The sequence below is a fragment of the Phaethon aethereus genome (genome assembly GCF_964289735.1).
Source record: "Phaethon aethereus genome assembly, chromosome: 1".
NCBI lineage: Eukaryota > Metazoa > Chordata > Aves > Phaethontiformes > Phaethontidae > Phaethon > Phaethon aethereus.
The window spans coordinates 17,038,250-17,059,824 of NC_138575.1; the positions used below are offsets into that span (position 1 = coordinate 17,038,250).

At 43.5% G+C, this 21,575-nt stretch overlaps 1 protein-coding gene across 1 annotated transcript in view; it reads left to right on the plus strand.

Moving 5' to 3' along the window:
- Positions 1-5,179: 5,179 nt before the first annotated feature.
- Positions 5,180-21,575, plus strand: part of KIF21A (kinesin family member 21A) — a gene marked incomplete at both ends in the record, with an annotated part of 102,474 nt that continues 86,078 nt past the window's right edge. Inside the window, one exon of the mRNA XM_082011450.1 lies at positions 5,180-5,223. Within this exon, the coding sequence (XP_081867576.1) occupies positions 5,180-5,223 (44 nt within the window). The remainder of the gene's footprint in view (positions 5,224-21,575) is intronic.

The window sequence follows — 21,575 nt, forward strand, 5'->3', positions numbered from 1 at the left end:
AACCTGTATATGTTAATGACAGAGTTTAGTGTTTATTAAATAAAATGGAGGGATTATTGCTGATGAGTGAATGTTGCTGACTTAATTCCCATCAGCAACAGCTCATGAAACCCTGTTTCATGGGAGTTCAGTTACCCTTCCTGTGTCAGAAGATACTGGGATACAAGTACTTGTTGGGTCACACAGTTCATAGAATTACGACAGACCCGGACAAGGAGAAAACTATAGAGAAAATCTGGGATCACTTACATGAGCAAAAATCTTCACATTTGTCAAACTATCATATAAATGAATGTGAAAAATAATTTTGCTCATTAGAATGCATATATTATATCATATTTGCATATACCTTTAGGCTTCGTGGTGTGTCATTCCAAAATCACTGAATAAATTGTGGCTTGTGTGTGGCTAAAAAGAGATTATTTAATACATACATTCAAGAAAACAATAGTCACTAATGAGATGGTATACTAGCTGTTTATTTCCTCTGTGTGAATTTCATAAAACAGCATGAATTATGGAGATGATTAGATTTAATGACCTTCAGAAGAAGGCATCAATAGTGTTCTTCCATAGTGCTTGAACATTTCATGTTCCCCGGTCTGTATGCAAAAGAATATCTGCCCTCCGTAGTGCTGGGCCTAGAATTTAATTTGACAAAAAACACTAATTTTGCTTGAAGCCTTCTACCAGTCATAGTGCAATTGTGCTAATTGATACAGATTAATCAGAAATCAGTGACTTCATATGTTATTGCCTGTTTCAACAAAACAGTGTCACCTCCACTACCAAGCAGAAAAAGCACTAGAGAACATCACAACCATGCAATGAATGTCAGGCTGTTACCTGATAAGGTTTTGTACAGTGAAATCTTAAATACAAGATCATTATCAAACCATTATGGAATAGATCCTCATGGTCATGCATTGTCTCAGTGTCAATATCTTCTAACACTTTTATGTTATTCCCATCAACAGAATCTCTTCTTTGAACTTAATGATATTTTCAGCAGGTCAAAGAAATAGGCAATCCCCTAGCATAGCCCTAACTAGTAAGTTGAGTCTTGGATTAAACTGGCTTATTAAGCACTGGTAAATTATTACAGTTAAAAAATTTGAAGTGAGGGCTCTACTACTTAAGTGGTCTTGCATTGTTTTAATTAGATCATTTTGAGACCTACTGGTGCAGCATAGGTAAGGCCTAGACAACTTGTCTGCAAACACACATATGTCAAAACGCTGGGCTCCGACTCCTGGAGTCCGCTTGGCTCATTCAGGTTGTGTACAGCTCTGATTTTAGGCAACTTCTGGTGCTTAAAGGAACTCTATGGGCAGCTTCACCATCTGTGCAGGGTGTGCATACGTGTGTGTGCCAGTCAGAGCCCTCACCCTTCCAAACGCAGGTTTGGAAGGCTGTTTGGTTGCCCCAGTGGATGAAGCTCATGGTGCTGAGTCATACGGCAGGAGAACGGAGGAGGTGAAAGCTTAACAGCCGTCACCCGGGATGGCTGCCAGGGAGGGACGTTCCTAGCAGTCCTCCCCTAAGCCCCAAGCAGGGACCAGAGCTGTGAACTCCCTTCTTGCTCCCCGGAGCTGTAGTTTGTCCCCTCTCTGAGAACATCTGCAGTTGACCAGGGGTGACCAGATGTGGCTGGTACCTGTGGTGTCAGAGCCACAGGAGAGACGGGGTGCTCTATGCAGGTCCTGCCTGTAGGCACGCTGGCTAAGGAGCATGAGGAGAGGGGACCTTCTGGGAAACCTCATGCATTAGCTGTGAGATTGGACAAGTCTGTAAATGTTATAACCCAGCTTTATTAAAGATAAACAAGACACTGGCGGTATGGTTACATATGTAGACAATGAAAAAAGGGGGCAATTTTGCCCTTATTTACTCAAGTTAATCCTTCAGCGAGACGAGTAGGATGCTGGAGAGCAGAGGTTGACCACATTACAAGAAATTAAAAGCAGGAGAATTGATTTCAGTCTCCTTGGGCAGCCAAGTTACCAGTATAGCACACTGCTTGTTTAGATTGGATGAGTTGGGACGAACCAAAATAAAACAGTGAACCAAAATAAAACAGTTTATTTTAACAAAAGGATTGTATGCTTTCTGGAAATGGGGAACACAGGGAAAAATCTGCCATTAAAGAGATAGGAGCTATGTCTTTTTCCTGGTTTACATCTGAATGGTCACAAATCAGGCAATTTGCATGAAACACGGCAAGAAGCTAAGCATAAGCTGCTATATCAATTTCAGAGGAGTCTGTCATGGGAGTGAAGTATTTAAAACAGAAAATATGTGTGTAATACTGTAGGATTGAAATAACCATAAATTAGAAGGGAATAGTTTTACTACAGCACCAGAATTTATGACTTCCTGCTTAATCCTAATGTGGATAGCAAATCTGTGTCATTAAGGTCCCAGACCTGTAAATACCAACCCACCTGTATACATAACATTAAGCTCAGCAGGGCTTCTGCCGGACTTTTTGACCCGTTATCTTCATTTTCAATGTGGAAGAGAGAGGGCTGGATGTGGTCAGGCTGAAGCAAACGCCTCGGGGCACACAAGGGCCAGAAAAGAAATTGCCCTGGCAAGATCTAGAAGATGATCCTGGGCCTGAGCAGCCAGGACCGAGAAAGGCGCAGGCAGCTCCTGCGGCTGCGGCTCCCCGCAGTGTTTTCAGCACAGCTCGCAGGTGACCCGGCGGCACTGACTTAGCAGGGTTTTACACGCCTGCTCGGGGCGACGTGGATGAGCGTCGCCGTACTGAGGCCTACCCAGCAAAAGGTGCCGCGTGGAACGAACGCGGAGGGACGGTGCCAGGCTACAAATTTGGCTGGAGTGTGCTTGTTACACTAACCTTGCAGCTGTGTCAGCTGAAAAAATGTATTGGATACTTTCCGATAAGACAGTATCCAAGTTACTAAAGCTATTACAGCGAAAACGGAGCGACCTTTGTCTTTCCCCTGTTTGCTTAAGCTTTATCGTTAGCTTGATTTGTAAATCTGTTGTAAATAAATTATGATAACCTAATTATGCTATAGGATGCCACTTACCACAGATGGGCTGCAGGTATTTTTAAATAGCTCGGTACAGTACAGGCAGATGTACAACAGGGTCACGAGTGTTTGGTCCCCCCCCCAGCTGGAAGGGCCCTGAACTATGAGCCTTTGATCACTTCCATTTTGAGGCTATTTCGTATGAATGCTAACATAATTCACCCGCAAGAGCTTTTTCTTTATTTCTATTATGCTATAAAATATTGTGAAAAAGAGGAGAAGCAAAGCCTCTGGACTACAGCACTAAGTAGAGGACAGTGAGCCTGGGGGAAGCCCGGGGAAACGTAGGCTTTGTTCCGCCTGTACCAGATTCCCTCGGTGACTTCAGATTGAACTACCCGGGTCTCCATTTTTCTGCCTTTCAGACAAATATTATCCCAGTATGCCTCAGCGATATGCTCCGTAGCTTCAGTCCGCTGTACTTTGAAATGCTGTCGGAGCGTTGTGCGGCGGTGCTGTGTAAGTCAGAAGGCGGCAGAAGACCATCACGTTGTACAGCAACCTCCAGGTTGGCCATTTTCCAGAAACAATCCCATTTTCTTAATGAATAGAGAAAACCAGAAAAGAGTAAGAAAATAACTACGAAAAACATGCAGAGTAGCAATAACACAGCTAACTTCTGAGAAGGAGGGACTTGCCTTCTGAGAGAGCCAGGGACACGGCTAGAAGCCCCATCCCGCCGGCAGACCTCACCTGCCCGTCTCTGACAGAGGCTGGGGCCTGGGCGTGAACAGCCTTCGCTATCAGAAGCAAAACAACTTGAACTGCAAGTTTTTAGCATATCATTACAAATTCAAATCCGGGACTATTCTGATGGAAAATCTTCCTTCGGAATGTGAATTGTTTTGGGCAAAATAACCGGGCTTGTTTCCTGGCAGGGATACTGTTTGCATCAAAAATTAATGTCATCCGCCCACTCGGTTTCCAACTAAAAACGAGGCATTTCATTAGCGAAGTGAGAACAGCGATGCCTGGCTGGAGCAGCCGGGGCAAACAGACTTGCAGAGTATGGCCAGAAAAACGGGAGAGCTGCGTGCTCCCGCCGGCATGCAGGTCGTGGCGGCCACGCAGGGCCGGGGGCAACGAGGAGGAACGAGGCCGCGTTCCCGCTCGGGACACAGGTGGAAGAGCGAAACCCCCGTCCCTGGCAGGGGATGAAGCTCCTCTTTCCCGGCAGGGAGGCCTCGAAAGCCGGCGTGCAGAGCCCTGGTGTGTGGCTGTGCACGCGCGTGTGCGAGAGCCGCGCCCGTCGGAGTGGAGAATCGTGGTGCGACGAGCTGTGCGTGTGGAGCGCGGCGTGCAGGCGCGCCAGTGCGCTGCGTCCGTACGTGCGGGGGACGAGCGCGTAAGCCCGACGCCACGCGTGGCCTGGCGCGCGCCCGTCGCTGCCAGCGCGTAGCTGCGCGTGCAAGAAGAGGCGGGTGTGGGGGCTGCGCTGAGTGCACGTGCGAGAAGAGCTTGTGCGTGGAGGGCAGGCGCCATAGGTGTGCGTGGAAAGGCGCGCGCAAGGAGAGCGCGCGAGGGGCGTGCGTGGGAAGGGCTGTGCGTGAGGAGCGCGTGGCCGAGTGACAGGTGTGTGCGGAGAGGGGGGTATGCGGAGTGGGGGTGTGGGGGTGTGTGTGGGGGGGTGCGTGCCGGAGAGCCGCCTGTGGGGAGCGCTGCACACGGGGCCGTGTGCCCGCGCCTGAGGAGAGGTCCGCGAGGCGAGCGCCCCGCCGCCCGCCCAGCCCGCGCCGCCGCCGGCGGGCGCCCGGGGCGGGGCCTGCTGACGCACTGCGGCTGGAGCGGGCGGGGGCCGGAGCCCGGAGGGGCCGGAGCCCGGAGGGGCGGGGGCCGGAGCCCGGGGCTGACTGACAGCGCTCTCCGCCCAGGGACTGGAAGGGCCGGAGCGGGGCGGGGGGAGCAGGAGGAGGAGCGGCGCGGACCGCCCTGCGCTGCCGCGGCTCCTACCTATTCATTCAGGCACCTAAAATGGCTGGAGAGAGGAGGTGGCGGAGCAGGAGGAGGAGGTGAGCGGCGAGACGCAGCGGTGCCCCCACCTCCTCCCCGGCGGGCTCCCCCTCGGCTCGGCAGCGCCCCCCGCTCCCGGCACGGCTTCGCCGCCGCCCCCCGGCACCATGTCGGCCGGCCAGGACGAGAGCTCGGTGCGGGTGGCGGTCAGGTAAGCAGCGGCGGCGCCGCCCCATGGCGGGGGCCGGGGGGGCGGACGGCGCGGGGTGGGGACTACTCCTCGCGGGCCCTCACGCCACGGGTGACCGCGGCCGGCCGTGCCCGGGAGCGCCGTAGAGCGAGCCCTCTGCGCGGAGCGGGCGTGCGAGCTCCCCGCCCGTGGGCAGCGTCGGGGCCGCACAGGGACGCAGCGAGGGACATCGTCCCTGCAGGAAGCGTGGGGCAGCTCGGCCCGGCCGAGCCCCTTTCTCCTTGCGGCGCTTGGAAAGAGCAGAAGGAGAGGGGGATATCCCCCCCCGCCCCAGCAAACCCTTTCTGAGGTCTTTCTCAGTCATTTCTCTCTAATTCTCAGCAATGACCCTAAAAATATGCCCACTAATTATAGCTCGGTGCTGCAAGTGCTTACTCATGGAGGTAAAGCAGTCCCTTGACTGGAGCGATGCCGTTTGCATCACGCAGCTTCGCGTGAGTGGATCCAGGCAGCCTGGTATTTTTAGAAGGATAAAGGCTTTTATCCCACGGAGGCTGTGCCTAACCTTACGTGCCGGGAGGGGGGTGGACTTCCATGAGGCTGCTCACAGTGAAGGCGAATAGGTATATGCAGAAGTCGTAATGGGAGTGGAGCTTATATCATTTTAAAACATCAGTTAATTCAAATTACTCTTTTTATCAGAGATAAAAATCTGTTGTTCATCAGTGAACTCTTGGCTCTTCTTGGTTTTCTATGTGAAGATATTATTTTATTGTTTGAAGAACTTCCAGATTAGCCCACGGATGCCTTAATTTTCAAGATGTCTTTACGTAATTCAAACATGAGGGGAGAAAAAAATACATATATAGACGCATATATATATATACACATGCACGCACACACATATATATGTATATGCATGTCGATATTTGAGTTTTGACTGTGCTACTGAATGGCGATTTATTTCTTTCCCTCAAAGACGTTTCTTTATCGTATATGCTAATGCACTTGGAGTATTACGCCATAAGAAGCCAGACTTTAGGGGAAGGTCTGTATCTACCAGTGGGTCCTTGGAACCACTACATGCACCTCACCTTGGCAGATAATTCAGGGGTTGTACAGGAAGACAAAGAGGGATCTGTCTTTCTCGGGAGGGGGTAGGAATAAGCGGTGTTCCTGCGTGCTGTTGTTGGTGTGTGTGCATGTGTGTGGGAATGGTTCAATAATATTTTTAGTGAACAGAGAAACACCGCCCCTGCCTGAGAACATGGTGTGTATGGCGCAGTTGGCCACTAAAGTCTGGTTGCCAATGACAGTAGCATTTTCTGTGGGAGAGATGCTTTTGTGGGTGGTGTTATCTGTTGAAGCATTTTTCACATAAAGTACAGGGAGGTATTATTCCAAAGCATAATTAGGCTGTATTTTTTAAAAAGGAAAATATGAGATAGGTGTGATCCTAAAAATAGGGCGTGTTAGAGGTTTACAGACTGCTCTGTCATTTGAAGAAAATATTAAATGTGTTCTGAGCCAAAAAAAATAGTGATGTGGAAGTTCATTTACAAATACAGAGGTTTGTCACAGCTAGGAATTAAACCTACTGATGCAAATATGTTTATAGTTGTAGATGTGTGATAAATAGATTAGAAATAAAATATGGCAAAGAATTTGTAAAAGTGAATTAAAATCACCCAGCTGTAGCTCTTGAAAACAAATCCCTAATGTTACAAGGCATGTTTCTGTAATATAATTGTCTAACTAACATCTTACGTCTGAGTGCAGTTCGTTAGTAATGAAGAATTGCATCTTTACTCCTGTCTTTCTTCCTTTTGGCAGATTAACTCTTCATGTACAAGATTTCTCCCTCTCTGCTTAGCAATCATGAACAAAAGCATGCACAATTATTTTTTTCCCACCAGTAGCTCTTTGTAGATGGTTTTCTATTATTTCTGGTTGGGTATTTTGCATGGTCCTATAATTCATCTAGTCTTGCGACTCGCTGTGTATCAGTGCCATGCTGTACCGTGCGTTATGAATATTATATTCTGTTTCCTTGTTGGTTTTGTTCTTCGAACTAGAGCTTAGTTCAGTGATCCACTGTTGGAATGAATGAGTTGTTGTTTTCATATGTGTGTTTCCTGAATAAGGCTTGCTTTACAGCAGGACCAGCTTTTAGCTTGCAACCCCCGTGGTAGTAACTGAAGTAAGATCCTGCAAAGGCGTATTGCACTGAACTTGCTGCAAAGCTTAATTTGCTTAAAGTTTAAACATAGGTTACTGAATAGACATCCCTGAAGTTGTTCAGCAAATTGTTTTTTCAGAATCTGGTTATCTCACGTAATTGTGTACAACCGGATTCAGAAATACTTCATTCTTTCCAATTAGCACCACCTTTAAGCTATCGTCTTGTATGCTAATTGCTCCCCATTTTCTTCACTGTAATAATGGGTTTGTGAACGATGAGCTACATACTCCGGTTTAGTGAAGCATGAAAGCTGAAAATAGTTTGGCAGATAATCCAGTAACTAATATTAAATTCCCCAATTAAGAAGAAAAATTCTTTCTGTATTGTCAACCATCCTGAAAGATTTCTGGACTTAAAATTTGATGATGGTGTGTAACATTGACAAAGAGCTTTGCTCTCTGGGTAACTGTGTAGTGTCTCTTTTCAGATTAAATCAGAGGGCCTCCGTGATAATTACCTAATCAGATGGCTGGTTTTTCTTTAACTGTAGAAAAACTACTGGTTTCGTAAATCTGAAATTGCCATCTTGCTTTTGTAAATATCTTTTCAGCATATAAAAACTAACTTTTGCTGAGGAGGCTATGAAATGGAATACATGTCATAGTTCATCCTTCTGGAACCAAGACCACAAAAAGGATATAGGTTATAGTTCCTAGTTCATGTTTGTGTTGCCACTTTAGTGGTGTCCACAGCCAAAATATGGCATGTAGGCTTCCTGCATGATGGATAGATGAAGTTCTTATCCAAGATTGAGATCCTCAAGAGCCAGCGGTCTGCGTGAGTATTGCATTTTAAAGAGTCATTGTATGAGCTATGCAGGGACTAGATGAGGTCACTGCAGTCAGTGCCCCTAACCATTAGGGCAGAGTTATGCTTACTTTTACCAACGAGACCTGAGCTGTGTCATAGGAATTGAAATAGGTCCAACTGGAGAGGTAACAGTGCCTATCCTCACTCCATATGTCTTCGAGCCTTAGAGTTAGGACATCCTAGCAGTGATGATCTAAGATGACAAGAAAGTTTGACTCAAGTCCTTTGCATTTTTGGATACATGCTAAGCGAGGGAACTCTTGGAGAGCAATAATGTTTGGACAGAGCTCACCAGAAGGCTTGCATGGAGGACTACTAACTAATGAAGCATGGAAGGATGTCTGTTATTTGGATCCTGTTATGGAGAAGACATAACAATGTAGAATGTTGAAGTAAACATCTATCTTCTAGCCTTCCAAAGGCGGAAAGTGGCCTTGATTCACTCTGAGTCAGTGGAGGTCCCAGACATATAGATGATAAGCTGATGTTGATTTGTAATACTGCCTTTTAAGGTGCTGTATGAAGACAGAAGAGCAGATAATTAAGAACAATGTGAAAAGGACAAGAGCTGTGGAAGCTGACCAGTAGTCTGGAATAGTAAGATGGTCACTCAGACATGCTTAGATGACACCTCAGGTGGAATGGACAATAACAGGACATGAAGTGACAGTTGGTGAAGCTAAAGAAGGTAGGGTTTTGGCATTGGGCATGTCACTGTGAAAGCTGGAGCCCGGTTAGAACTGTGTTAATGGTCAGAACGCAAAGAACCAGGGAAGAGAGGAGTTAGGGGATGGTGTTTTATAACCAGATACGTTTCACATCAGTGAGCAGTAAAGATCAGAGCTGTGAAAGTTTCCACTTTTCATCATCCTTGGTATGTTTGTATATATGTGCCTTCTTCCCTACTTTGGCAAGAGTGGTACCTCACTGCTATTGCTTCAGCGGCTGTGATTGGCATCTGCTCTGTGTTTCATCCCTCAAGCAAAGAAGAGGAGTATTACTACCTTCCTCCTCACGTGTGTGGAGAGGCTGTGGGATCCGGCCACCCAGTTCTTCGCTGAATCATCTAGAAAGTTTCCTTCTTGTACCTGTCCTGGGTGTCTGCAATACTTTGTGATAGTGCATCACAAAGGTGAAACATTGATGTTTGCCAAGTGTGGAAATACATTGATGTTTGCCAAGTGTGGAAATTATGCATGCAAAATGTAATGGATCTATTGGGGAAACTTTTAAAATAATAGTGGGAGTAGTAAGTGTAGCTGATTAATTAAAACCACTCAGCTTGTGTTTCTGGTATTCCAAAAGGCAGATGAAGTACTATAGATAAACTTACTGATTACTAATTCAATTTAGGAACAGAGGTTTTTGCAACTAATCAAGCTGCTTGTGGCATGAAATCAGGATACAGTGCTAACTTTTGATAAGGCAAATGAGATGTGTTGATCCCTTGTAACCTTAGCCTTCCACTGCAAAGGTTTGTTGCGGAAACACTGGATTTCTTCTTTTCATACCCCCAGTTCTTGAACTACATGACCAGTTGGACCTCTTCTGCATTTTTTTTTTGTCCTTTTCTCCCCATACAGAATCTGCTGTTTGTTGTTGTGCCTTGCTCTACCTTTTCATCTTCTGCATTCCTCTTTTTCAGCCTTTTTTTTCTAATAGAGTCATTGAGGTTGGGAGGGACCTTTAAAGGTCACCTAGTCCAACCCCCTACAATGAGCAGGGACATCTTCAACTAGATCAGGTTGCTCAGAGCCCCATCCAACAGGACTTTGAAGGTTTCCAGGGATGGGGCAGCTACCACCTCTCTGGGCAACCTGGGCAGTGTTTCACCACCTTCATGGTGAAAAATGTCTTCCTTAGATCTAGTCTAAATCTACCCTCCTTTAGTTTAAAACCATTACCCCTTGTCCTATCACTACAGGCCCTGCTAAAAAGTCTGTCCCCATCTTTCTGATAAGCCCCCTTTAAGAACTGGAAGGCTGCAGTTACGTCTCCCCGGAGCCTTCTCTTTTCCAGGCTGAACAACCCCAACTCTCTCAGCCTGTCCTCAGAGGAGAGGGGTTCCATCCTTCTGATGATTTTGGTGGCCTCCTCCAGACCCACTCCAACAGGTCCATGTCTTTCCTGTGCTGAGGGCTCCAGAGCTGGACACAAGACTCTAGGTGGGGTCTCAGCAGAGTGGAGTAGAGAGGCAGAATCCCCTCCCTCGACCTGCTGGCCATGCTGCTTTGGATGCAGCTCAGGATACGATTTTACACTGAAGTTCTGCTCTGTGCTAGGTCCAGGTACTGTTAAATAAATTAGGAAAGAAGCAGCTGAGTGGAAGAAGCCTATCTTTTTGACAGGTGTGTTTTGAAGCACTTTGATGGCTGTTGAAATTGATTTTCTTTCTTGGGCTGCTGTTCTGGAAACACAGCTGTGTTTAAGGTTCCTGCCATGAATAGATCCTCAATTGTCAGATGAATGGCCATGTATGCTGTGGTATATATCATGAACTCTGGAGGGCAGAGGTACTCATTTCACACTTCCCATACAGTGCTAAGCATTCTCATAAATCATTCTGTAAATAGATAAGCAACAGATTACAGTACTATCCATTGGCTCCTTAAAAGGAACCAAAGCTTTCCTTTTATTAGACAATAGTTATCACCCATTGTCGTGGTTTAGCCCCAGCTGGCAACTAAGCACCATGCAGCCGCTCACTCACTCCCCCTCCCCCAGTGGGAAGCTGTGAAAGTGTTTTTGTTTTTGTTTTTGTTTTTTTTGAAAATGTCTCAAAGTAACTGTATTAATGAAGTTCAACAGTCTATAAGTATGCCCCACCAAGAAAAAAAATAATTCAAGAGTATTAAATAGTAATTTTTGGAGGACTTACTAGGTGTTGGGAAATACCTCTTTTGGAGAGTCTGTTAGTGGAAAGCTACAAGAGAGATACTGTTTTTGGAAAGCTTATGTTGCATATCTTTTGTTAGTTTTGATGTTTCTCTTTGTTCCCTGACTTAAACATTCCTTTGTCCTTTGCTGAAACTTTACTCTACCCCATCCATATGTTTTGCATTTTAGCTGAAAAAAAGACACGACACCATCTGCCACTGAATTAATTCAGGTTTCATCATATCTGACTTGATCATCCGTAACTGATATTTCTGGGGGCAGACTGAAATCTGTGATGTTGCTTTCTAGGAAATAAACTTCCCTTTCCACCACTCATGTGATGTAAATGCAAACTCATTCTTTGATGGAGGGGAAAGAAATCCTAGTTCGACCTTTTCCTTGATGTCATGTATTCCTTGTCAAAAGATGGGTATGTCTTGAATTTAAGAAGAAAAAGCAGTGAGCGGTCTGTACATGCTTCTGGATGAATTACATTTCGAACTTGGCATTTCCCAAAGTTTGTTGAAGCCTTGGGAGTTTACTTCGCTTTGAATATCCATCAAGTTAGCCACCAATTTCCATTTAATGGTGTTTTCTTTACTACTTATGCTCTATGGAGAGTTAGGATTTATATTGTTGGCCTATACATTCCTTTATTACTGAACTCAAGGCTTCACATTTTCAGTTTTTCAGTGTGACTTCTGTAAATTCTTCTATAATAGCTGAATGGCCCTTGTGCTTGGGATCAAGGGAGCCTTGCTCCCTCCCTCTGCTCTCCCTTTATTTGCTTTAAGCGTTTTATAGATCACCGTTGCTGCTCACTCAGCAATGGCTGCTGGAATTCTTGCTTTCATGTTCTGTTGCCTGATTACTGCTGGAGAAATAAAGCCATTTTAGGTGCACTTTTTTCTGTTAAAGGGAACAATTCAGTGTATCCTCCTGTATCAACAGCTGCTGGAGCAGAGAATTTTTTGTTATGCTGATATTATTTCTATGTAAAACACTTGCAAGAAGTTAAAAGAATCATTTGAACTGGCAAACAAGAAAGTTTAATTAGAAATCAAACCAGATCTGAACAAGTCCAGCAAGAGTAACTACGTGAGCTGTGCCTTTTTCTTGTGCTCTCTTTCTCTTCTCCTCTAAAATTCTTTTAAATCTTTGTTCATTTTCTTCCCGCTCCTTTTTTGTAGTTCTCCCTGTTTATTTCCACTTTTCCCTGGTGAAACTTTTCTGGAATAAATGTGTCTGCTCCAGTGTGACTAAAGGGAGAAACACAGCCTGATTTTTTTTTTTTTCAAACATGTTCTCTTGTTTGATCTGTTTCCATTTGCATCTTGTTGCTATGGTAGAATGGTGAAAGGATTTTAAGGTCAGCGTCACTGTGAGTTTGATGTGTAGAGAAGGTCTATTCAATATGTATTTTAAAATGCGAATAGCTGCTGATTCAGAGCTAACAGTTGAGTAGCATAAAATATTTCCTGGATAGACTCTGTACGGAAATAAGGAGTGAGGAGGGGGTACCATCTGGTCCTTTATTTTTGTTGGTATCCTCAACAGATTTGGTAAAGTTGGCCACTGCCAATAATTTATTTTTGTTTAAGGAACATTTTTTTTTTAATCAGCTGGCAAATGCTAGGCTTGCTGTTTAGGGCAATGTACCCTTTAAGCATCTTCAGGTCTTTAAGTCTACCTAACAAAAAATGACATGTCCCTTGAGCCTGTTTACTGTGGAGTTTCAACATAGCAAGCTGAGAGCAATAAAACCTTAGTAAAAGGTGATAATGATATTATTGTTCTACTATACGTAGCAATTTATATGCATTCAAATTGAAGAGTGCATTTCCACTGTTGGATTAAAAAATGTATTAAAGGATTTGTTGTCTCGGTAATTTTTGGTGTCTTACTGGTGGTTCTTGTGTTCATGCTGTTACAGGAACTCTGCATGCTTCAGTTGCTTAGCAAATACCTAACACTTTGCAGGACACTTTAGATTTAATGTATTTTTTCCATACTTGCTCTTGAATACTTCAGGTTTCTTGAAATGCTTTCTCTTGTATACTGTAGCTTTGAAGGACACTAATTTTCTCTTTCATTTGTGTTCAAAGAAATTTATCCTTAAAAACATGAATAAAACTTCATTCTCAAGGTGGATAAGAGTTAAAGGACTGTAGCATGCTCTAGCATGACAGTTCCACTACCACAGCTGAACACATGGAAGGTTATAGCTAATAGGAGTGGACAGAAAATGTTTCTCTTGGGAGACATCTCAAACTGAGGAGTTTGATCAGTCTTTTCTGTTTACCTGGTCTAATCTCATTTGGGGTCTTGAACAAAGGTCTTCCGCATCTTGGGTCAATGGTCCAACCACTTGGTTATTGTCTTTGTTTAAAGCTGTGTATTTTTTCACTATTTTCATTGACTATTTTTTTTCCTCCATCTCTAACCATGATAGTTCGTTTTAGCGCTATTAAGCAAAAGACAAGTTAAGGGAGCATCTTACACTGAAAAGCCATATAGCTGTGGAGTATTAAAGTCAGTCAAGAGACTATATTAAAGTATGTGACTTGTTAGCAACATTAAAAGGTTATGTCAGTCATCAGTAATAGTTTAAAACATAAGAGTATCCTCTATAAATATGTTGCAAATAATCACAAAATCACTAGGTTGGAAAGGACCTTCAAGATCATCAAGTCCAACCATTAATCCAGCGCCACCATGTCCCCTAAACCATGTCCTGAAGCGCCACATCCACACGTTTTTTGAACACTTCCAGAGATGGCGACTCCACCACCTCCCTGGGCAGCCTGTTCCAATGCCTGACCACTCTCTCAGTGAAGAAATTTTTCCTAATATCCAATCTAAACCTCCCCTGGCGCAACTTGAGGCCATTTCCTCTCGTCCTATCGCTAGTTACTTGGGAGAAGAGACCAACACCCTCGTCGCCACAACCCTCTTTCAGGTAGTTGTAGAGAGCGATAAGGTCTCCCCTCAGCCTCCTCTTCTCCAGACTAAACAACCCCAGTTCCCTCAGCCGCTCCTCATAAGACTTGTGCTCCAGCCCCCTCACCAGCTTCGTTGCCCTTCTCTGGACACGCTCCAGCACCTCAACATCCTTCTTGTAGTGAGGGGCCCAAAACTGAACACAGTATTCAAGGTGCGCCCTCACCAGTGCCGAGTACAGGGGCACAATCACTTCCCTACTCCTGCTGGCCACACTATTCCTGATACAGGCCAGGACGCTGTTGGCCTTCTTGGCCACCTGGGCACACTGCCGGCTCATATTCAGCCGGGTGTCAACCAGCACCCCCAGGTCCCTTTCCGCCGGGCTGCTCTCCAGCCACTCCTCCCCAAGCCTGTAGCATTGCATGGGGTTGTTGTGGCCGAAGTGCAGGACCCTGCACTTGGCCTTATTAAACCTCATACAGTTGGCCTCTGCCCATCGATCCAGCCTGTCCAGATCCCTCTGCAGAGCCCTCCTACCCTCCAGCAGATCAACACTCCCACCCAACTTGGTGTCATCTGCAAACTTACTGAGGGAGCACTCAATTCCCTCATCCAGATCATCTATAAAGATATTGAACAAGACTGGCCCCAGAACCGAGCCCTGGGGAGCACCACTCGTGACTGGCCACCAGCCGGATTTAACGCCATTCACCACAACTCTCTGGGCTCGGCCATCCAGCCAGTTCCTCACCCAGCGAAGAGTAAACCTGTCTAAGCCACGAGCCGCCAGTTTCTCCAGGAGAATGCTGTGGGAGACGCTGTCAAAGGCTTTACTAAAGTCCAGGTAGACAACATCCACTGAATAAAGTGATAGGAAAGGAGGTTGACTTAAGTGAGATGTCTGTTTATATAACTTACTCAAAATATTGAAAATGAAGAAGTTACTTATCTAATTTTGTTTTTCAAAGCCAGTAATTCTTAGCATTCATGTTGGACACTTCTTCCCTTTAGCATGGGCTAACTAGGAGATGAGTCCTGAGACCTTTTGTGTCTCTCTGAGTAGCTCATTAGCCCAAGATCTTGGAGTTGCTAATCTCTCACTTGATAGTATTAATTAAATATATTTGCCAGCTGCAGCAGTGCCTCTGTCTTAGTTTGTGCTTAATTCTGTCCTAGGACAGAAGCTCTGTATCCCCATTCCACCTGTATGAAGATATGTGCGGGCTATGAGTGTAGGTAGTGAATCTTTTGTATTTATTTTTTTTAATATTGCTTTCCTGTTCTTCCCTCCCTGTGCTCCACTGGCGCTTTGTGTATTGACATCTTAGAATTATGTCACAAGATCCTCAAGCCAAAGATGTAGCTTCAAAGTATAATAAACACTTCTGGTGTGACATAAATAATACATGATGTAGTATCATGAGAAAAGCAACTGGTACTAAAACACCTGAGTTAGTCATTACATTCTATGAAAAGTGTTACAATTAAAAATTCTGTTTTGCAAAAGCATGTATATGGCTTTGTTTCTCCCTCACCCCACCATTTATTTCTGTGTGAAGAGGAGAAAAAAAATTATGCCTGTACCAGACACTTTGATCTGTAGGAAATAGCTGACTACTCATTTTTTTTACCTTCTAAGCAAACCATGTATTGCTTCAGTTTTCACGCTACATAAGTTGTCCAGGTAAGGTTCATTTCACTCCCTAGTCTCAAATGCATTCCTTTTGAAGTCTGGTCTTTAATTTTAAGTACATATGAAATCATTATTTTTAGGCTCTGGCTCTGTAATGTGATGCCTTTTGAGTGGTTTTTTTTTTTTTAAGACTTCTTATCTACACACATTACTTTGCAGACTAGGGACACTGATACCATCTAAACATCTCCTGTATTTTCTTTTTCTGGTTACAATTATATCACCTGTGTGAATAACTGGTATATTTGGGAAAGGTGGATTTGTTTTATAAGCAAACTGTTTACTAAAGACCAGAAAAACATTTGCATGTTGGGTTAAGAGGGAGTAAGTATCTGAATATATGTTTTCTAGACATGATGGAAAAAGAGAAGGATTCTACTTTTAACAGTGTTTGAAGAGTTAGTAGGTCAGACAGAAGGCCACCTGTTCAATCTATATCGCTTAGAGTGCGGCTTATGCTTCTGTCTAATCTAATCAGTCAGCCCATCACTTAGAAAAAATAAAATTGCCATTTTGATCTTCACTTTGAGTTCAGTAAAAAGGGATTGGTGTTCAGTGAGCTCTAAAAATGAGATCTGAAGTCGGGCTGAACTGGTATTGACAGGTAAACTATTTGGCAATTAAACATCAATATAATTAAATGTCTTTTTTTTTCTTTTGTACTCTCAGAAGCATCAGACTTTAGGGGTTTGTGTTTTTATTTTTGTGTTTTTTGTTTTGTGGGTGTCTCTTTTTGTTGTTCGTTTGTTCTTTCTTTCTTTTTATTCCCCTCCACAGTCCTCAAAGTGATCTACAATGGCTGGTCATCCAGTCAACCCACTGTCCTGGCTCTGCATTTTAAAGCATAGCTGTATAGATGTATTTGATTATCGTTGTTAGCAAAGCTTTTGAGGAACAGATGGACTTTTCATTGTTCTCCAAACGTCAACAAGTAAAGCCTTGGTAGGCCCCAAAGAGGAAGAAACATTGTACAGCTGAGAGCTTCAGATGAAAGTGCTTTGTTCTGTGCTTGCAGCCCTGAAAGCAGGGCTGGCCCATGCCAGGCCAATGCTTCTGTTGATTTTTAACTCTCCTGACTGCTGAATGGCTAAGATCTTTCTTTGGGAAGAGAGGACTTGCATAAAACGGTGTTGGCCTACATCTTGGATGATACTTGACTGAATGTAAAGGGCCAGTGTGCGCTCTGCTAGTACTGTAAGGCAAGAATTCAAGGGAGTATGAATAATGTGTAAAAATTAAGCATGAAACAGCAATGTTGTATTGTGGCAAATAGAGAAAATTATTGTATATATAAATTGGAGTTTTTATGTAAGGTGCAAAATCATCCATACCGTTTGTTCAGTACTGCTAATGTCTTGGCTGATGTCTAGTGTTAGGTTTTGGGTGATGAAGTTCAAGAAAAATGCGGGCTAACTGGGGGAAGTTGAGAAGAGAAGGGAAATAACTGTCTGGAAAACATGACTGGTTCCATAATGTGAGATATGAGGAGTGAAGATTGCTAAGAGAAGTGTCTTGAAATACCTAGAGTCAAATACAAAGTAGAAGGGAATAAATTGTTCTTCATGTTCAAGGTGAAGTAGATAAAAGGTAATAGGCTTAAATTACAGGAAGAAAAGTGAAAGATAGGAATAAAATATTTTTCTGTTGTAAGGATGGATGTCCTGGAACAATTTGACTCTGGAGATGTGGAATTGCCCATATAGGAGACTTTTAAAAACAGTTCAAACTGATAACTGCTGTGAACATTTTGGACATAGTTGATATTATCTTGGTCCGGAAAGGTAGAGTGAATAACCTCTTTGACCCTTCCAGCTCTTTTTTCCATCCCAATTGTCTGTAATTTTGTGAAGCTACATGTTGAGTGCCAGGACCTGAATTCAACACAGTTGAATGATCCCATTCAGATGTCAGAATATGTTTACCAGGGGTATGACAAAGTCCACATGAACAATGAAGCCTTGCAGATTTGGAAGGGCAAGCTTAGACTAATTCAAGTTTGAAGAGACCTCAGGAGGTCATCTGATCCAACATCCCACTCAAAGTAGGGTCAAAACTAAATTCAGGCGAGGTTGCTCAAGGCTGTATCAAGTTAAGTCTTGGAAAAACCTCTGAGGATAGAGATTCCTCCGTCTCTTTGGGCACCCAATACCTGACTGCTCTAATAGGCAAAATTTTTTCCTTATGGCAAGTTGGGAAGTCCTTTGCTTTGGTTTATGACCACTGCCTCTTGTCCTTCCAGTGTGAACCTCATTAAGGAGTTTGGGTCTGTTGTCTTGGTAATCTTCTCTATTGTAAGAGAGCAGGCAAGCCTAAAAGTGAGGAAGATATTGAAGAGCTCTGTGCCTATGGTCTGTTGAAAAGGGTGAGATATGGGGGACAGCTTCAGCAAAGAGGGTGCAGCCTCTTCTTCAGATGGGTTCTGAATATGGTAGAGCTGATTCTTGGGGGACTGACAGTCATCCAGTGGTGCTGGTGATATGGCTGCTATTAGGGGGTAATGTGTTGTAAGCATACACAGCATGAAGTACTGGAGGCTTTTGTTTGTTTGCATGGTTGCTGTATTCTTTCTGCTCTAAAGTCTGTTCCTTCCCCTCATCCAACCCTTCCTTACCTGTCTTGAAAACTATTTCATGGTAGGTGTGATATTGCTGCTGTGAAGGCATTTGGGGTGTGATTCAGTTGTAGGTAATAATCTACTTTCCTCTTCTCCCAGCAGAAATACGTGGCGGTCACCTTCTACCTGCATTTCCTCTGCTACAGTTTAAGCTCACTTATTCTTTTGGCCAAGCTGACTAATGAGAATAATTAACTCCAGCACTGTTTAATGTTTCTTTACTTTTCAGATGTTCATGCCCTCCTCAGCCGTCTCATAGAATAATGGTGTCTGTTTCCCTGCCCCCCTGTGACCGTTCATTTGTTGGTCTTTCAGTTCTTCTGGCTTGTTGATACAGCATCTTCTGTAAGTCAGAAAGAAATGCAGACAATAGTCAGTGGTTTATCACATGAAGCACATGATAATCTTGTGAATACAGCCCAAAGCATCAGTTACTTAACTTGGAACAGTTTCTTATGACTTCTTGGAAATTAATTATAATTTGTGCATTATCAGTTTTTGTCTTGTCTCTTGAAAACTGGATTTTAAATTATTTATTTCTTTGGGTTTGTGTGTACATGTAATGTGTGTGGAACACTGGGCAAAGTTAACGAGCTTGGTTTGTATTGTTGGATGTCTGCCTAGTATCTGTGTAAGAGTTGTCTGGTTGAAGCTCAATCTGTTTAAAACAGAGGAATGTATTGGTAGACTGAGGAAAATGCTTAGAAGCTTATGATATCTGCGTCTCTTGAAGACACATGCTTTTGATTTCTCAGATTGCACCTAGGAAATGCTACTAACTTACAACTTTTATCAGGTATGTCAAGGAAATTCGACTAATTGTAGTCTAGCCAGACAACTGACTGCTTTTTTGTATGTGTATTCTGTAATTTATGCATGCATTTTTAATTTCAAGATTAAACTTCTTTTGGGCAAGGCTATGTGTCCAACCAGGGAATATCTAGTGGGGCAGAATGCTTGTAACGGACTGCACTGTTTTAGTGAAAATTGCTCTCCTGTTTTGTCACTCCCTTGGTATAGAGGAGGATGGTCACTCCAGCACAGCAATGTGTGTGAGAGGTCCTCTCCTTTGCTCAGAAGTTGAGCTCACAATGAATTGACATTGTGTTATTTCTCCATTCTGATAATAAAAAATAAACTGTAAGATCCTGACTGTTAACCCACTTTCTGTTCAAAATAGCAACAGCTACAAGTTGAATTTAGTGTATTAATGCATTAAATGTTTTAGTGATCTAATTGTATTTCAAATACCAAATTTGTAACCTTGTTTTTCTTGAGTCACTCTTGCTGTTTTCTGTAGGGTGTAGGGTTTTTAGTTTGGTTCTTCCCTGTCAGCTCATAATGCATTGGCCATTTGGTTGTCTCGCATTTCTACAAGATCTGCCTCCAGCTTCTGAATGTCAGATCCTTCAAAATGGCTCTAGGGGTGGCATTTAAATATTCAAAACCAATCAGTTTAAGGCATGATTTAAAGTTATATTGTAGCCCAGGGTTTCAGGTATTAATGCATTCAACACATTGTACGGCCTTTTCCCTCTGAGTCACTTTACTTTTAAAATGCAGTATAAAAGTTAGATTATTGAGGCTTATTTTCCTTATCTGTTTGTCCTTTGAAGCTGAAAGCTCCATCTCTGGAGATCTTAAAAGTAGGTGAGGGGAACAGCACAAGGAAAACTGCTAGGTTAAAACAAAGACATGGATATATTAATATGTGAGCAATACTGTTAGTTGATGTAAAGTGATACTGGATGGATAACTTATAAGGTACTGCTGGGAGAAATAGCTGAGGGATTTTTGTGTTTAAGGGGTCTGTCTGTCTGCTGCAGCTGTCACCAGTACTGGGAGTTCTCTGTATATATATATACTACTACCTGTTGAGGTGGGTGATGCCATATACCCTATATACACCAGTGTCTCCACTTCTGTGTGCCAGCATGTGCAAACGTCCAGCTAGGGGACACTGGCCATCTTGCTTCTGAGGTTGGAAATAATTAAATAATCGGTGTGTTTTGTTTTAGGTTTTATTCTTCAGCACAGGGCTAAGCTACAAAGTCTTGGACATCTGATCTGTTTATAGCATCAGCTCTGCTGTTGGAGTATCAATGACCCCATCTTCTGAGTATTTGGTCAGTATTTAATGTGCTGGGGAGACTCCTATTGCTTATTATATAGGTACAATTGGAGCACAGAGTAGGGGATATCTTCAGTTACTTTGGAAAGAGCTGGAAAGTTTTGTTCCCAAAGGAAATGGCCTTGCAGAGCTCTCCCTTTCTTCCCCCACAAGCTAGGTAGGAATGACAAGAAGGTGTAGAGACAGTTTTATTGTGAAGTCTGAAAGGTTCAAGGACACTCAGAGATTTTTTCCTTTCTTCTAATCCACAAATCTTTCTGGATGTCCTTATTATGTGCCATTATATACTGGAATTTAGCTCAGTGTGCTTGTGACTGATGCAAAAATCACAGGAGAGCTACAAATTGCACAAGGACCCCTCTTGGGTGTAGGGTTTTGTTTTTTAAAAAGGAAAAACAAATTTTTTTTTTGGTCAGATTTTTCTCACTTGTTTGGATCCTGGTCTAGTTTGTTTAGTTTACATTAGCTAAGGTAGGTGACAAAGGACTTCAAATATCAGATATTACTGTTTTTAAAAAAACCCCGTGGTTCCTGTGAGAATTGCTAGAGATACTGAAGCTAGCAGTCCCTGCTGTGACAGCAGGTTTTAGGTGGTATGTCACTGCTGTACTGTTTTCCAGCTGCACAGTCTTTGTGTTTCTCCATTTTTGCTGCCTTTGCAAGATCCCTCTGCCAACACTGCTGCTGTAGATTAGAGGTCAACAACCCAAATGTGCTGCTTTGCAATGGCTGCCGGTGTACACAGGCTGAAGTCTTGTTACTCTGAACTGAAAACTGTGATACCTCTAGATTAAGATGATGATGAGTAGTATAGAAAAGACACAAGAGTTTGTGTACATTTTTGATCCATTCTGATGCTTATAAGACATATCTCATGCTAATCTGACATATTGTGTAACACCAGTCAACTGGATTTGATTGAGAATCCAATTACGTGTTTAGTTAAAAACATTATTGTATGTGAAGTGCAGCCGGTCCTGACCTCAAATTTCAAGAGGCAGGGAAACCCTCTCCTTTCATTAGTTCCACGTAATCCCTCCCTGTCCTGAATCTGTCACTCACA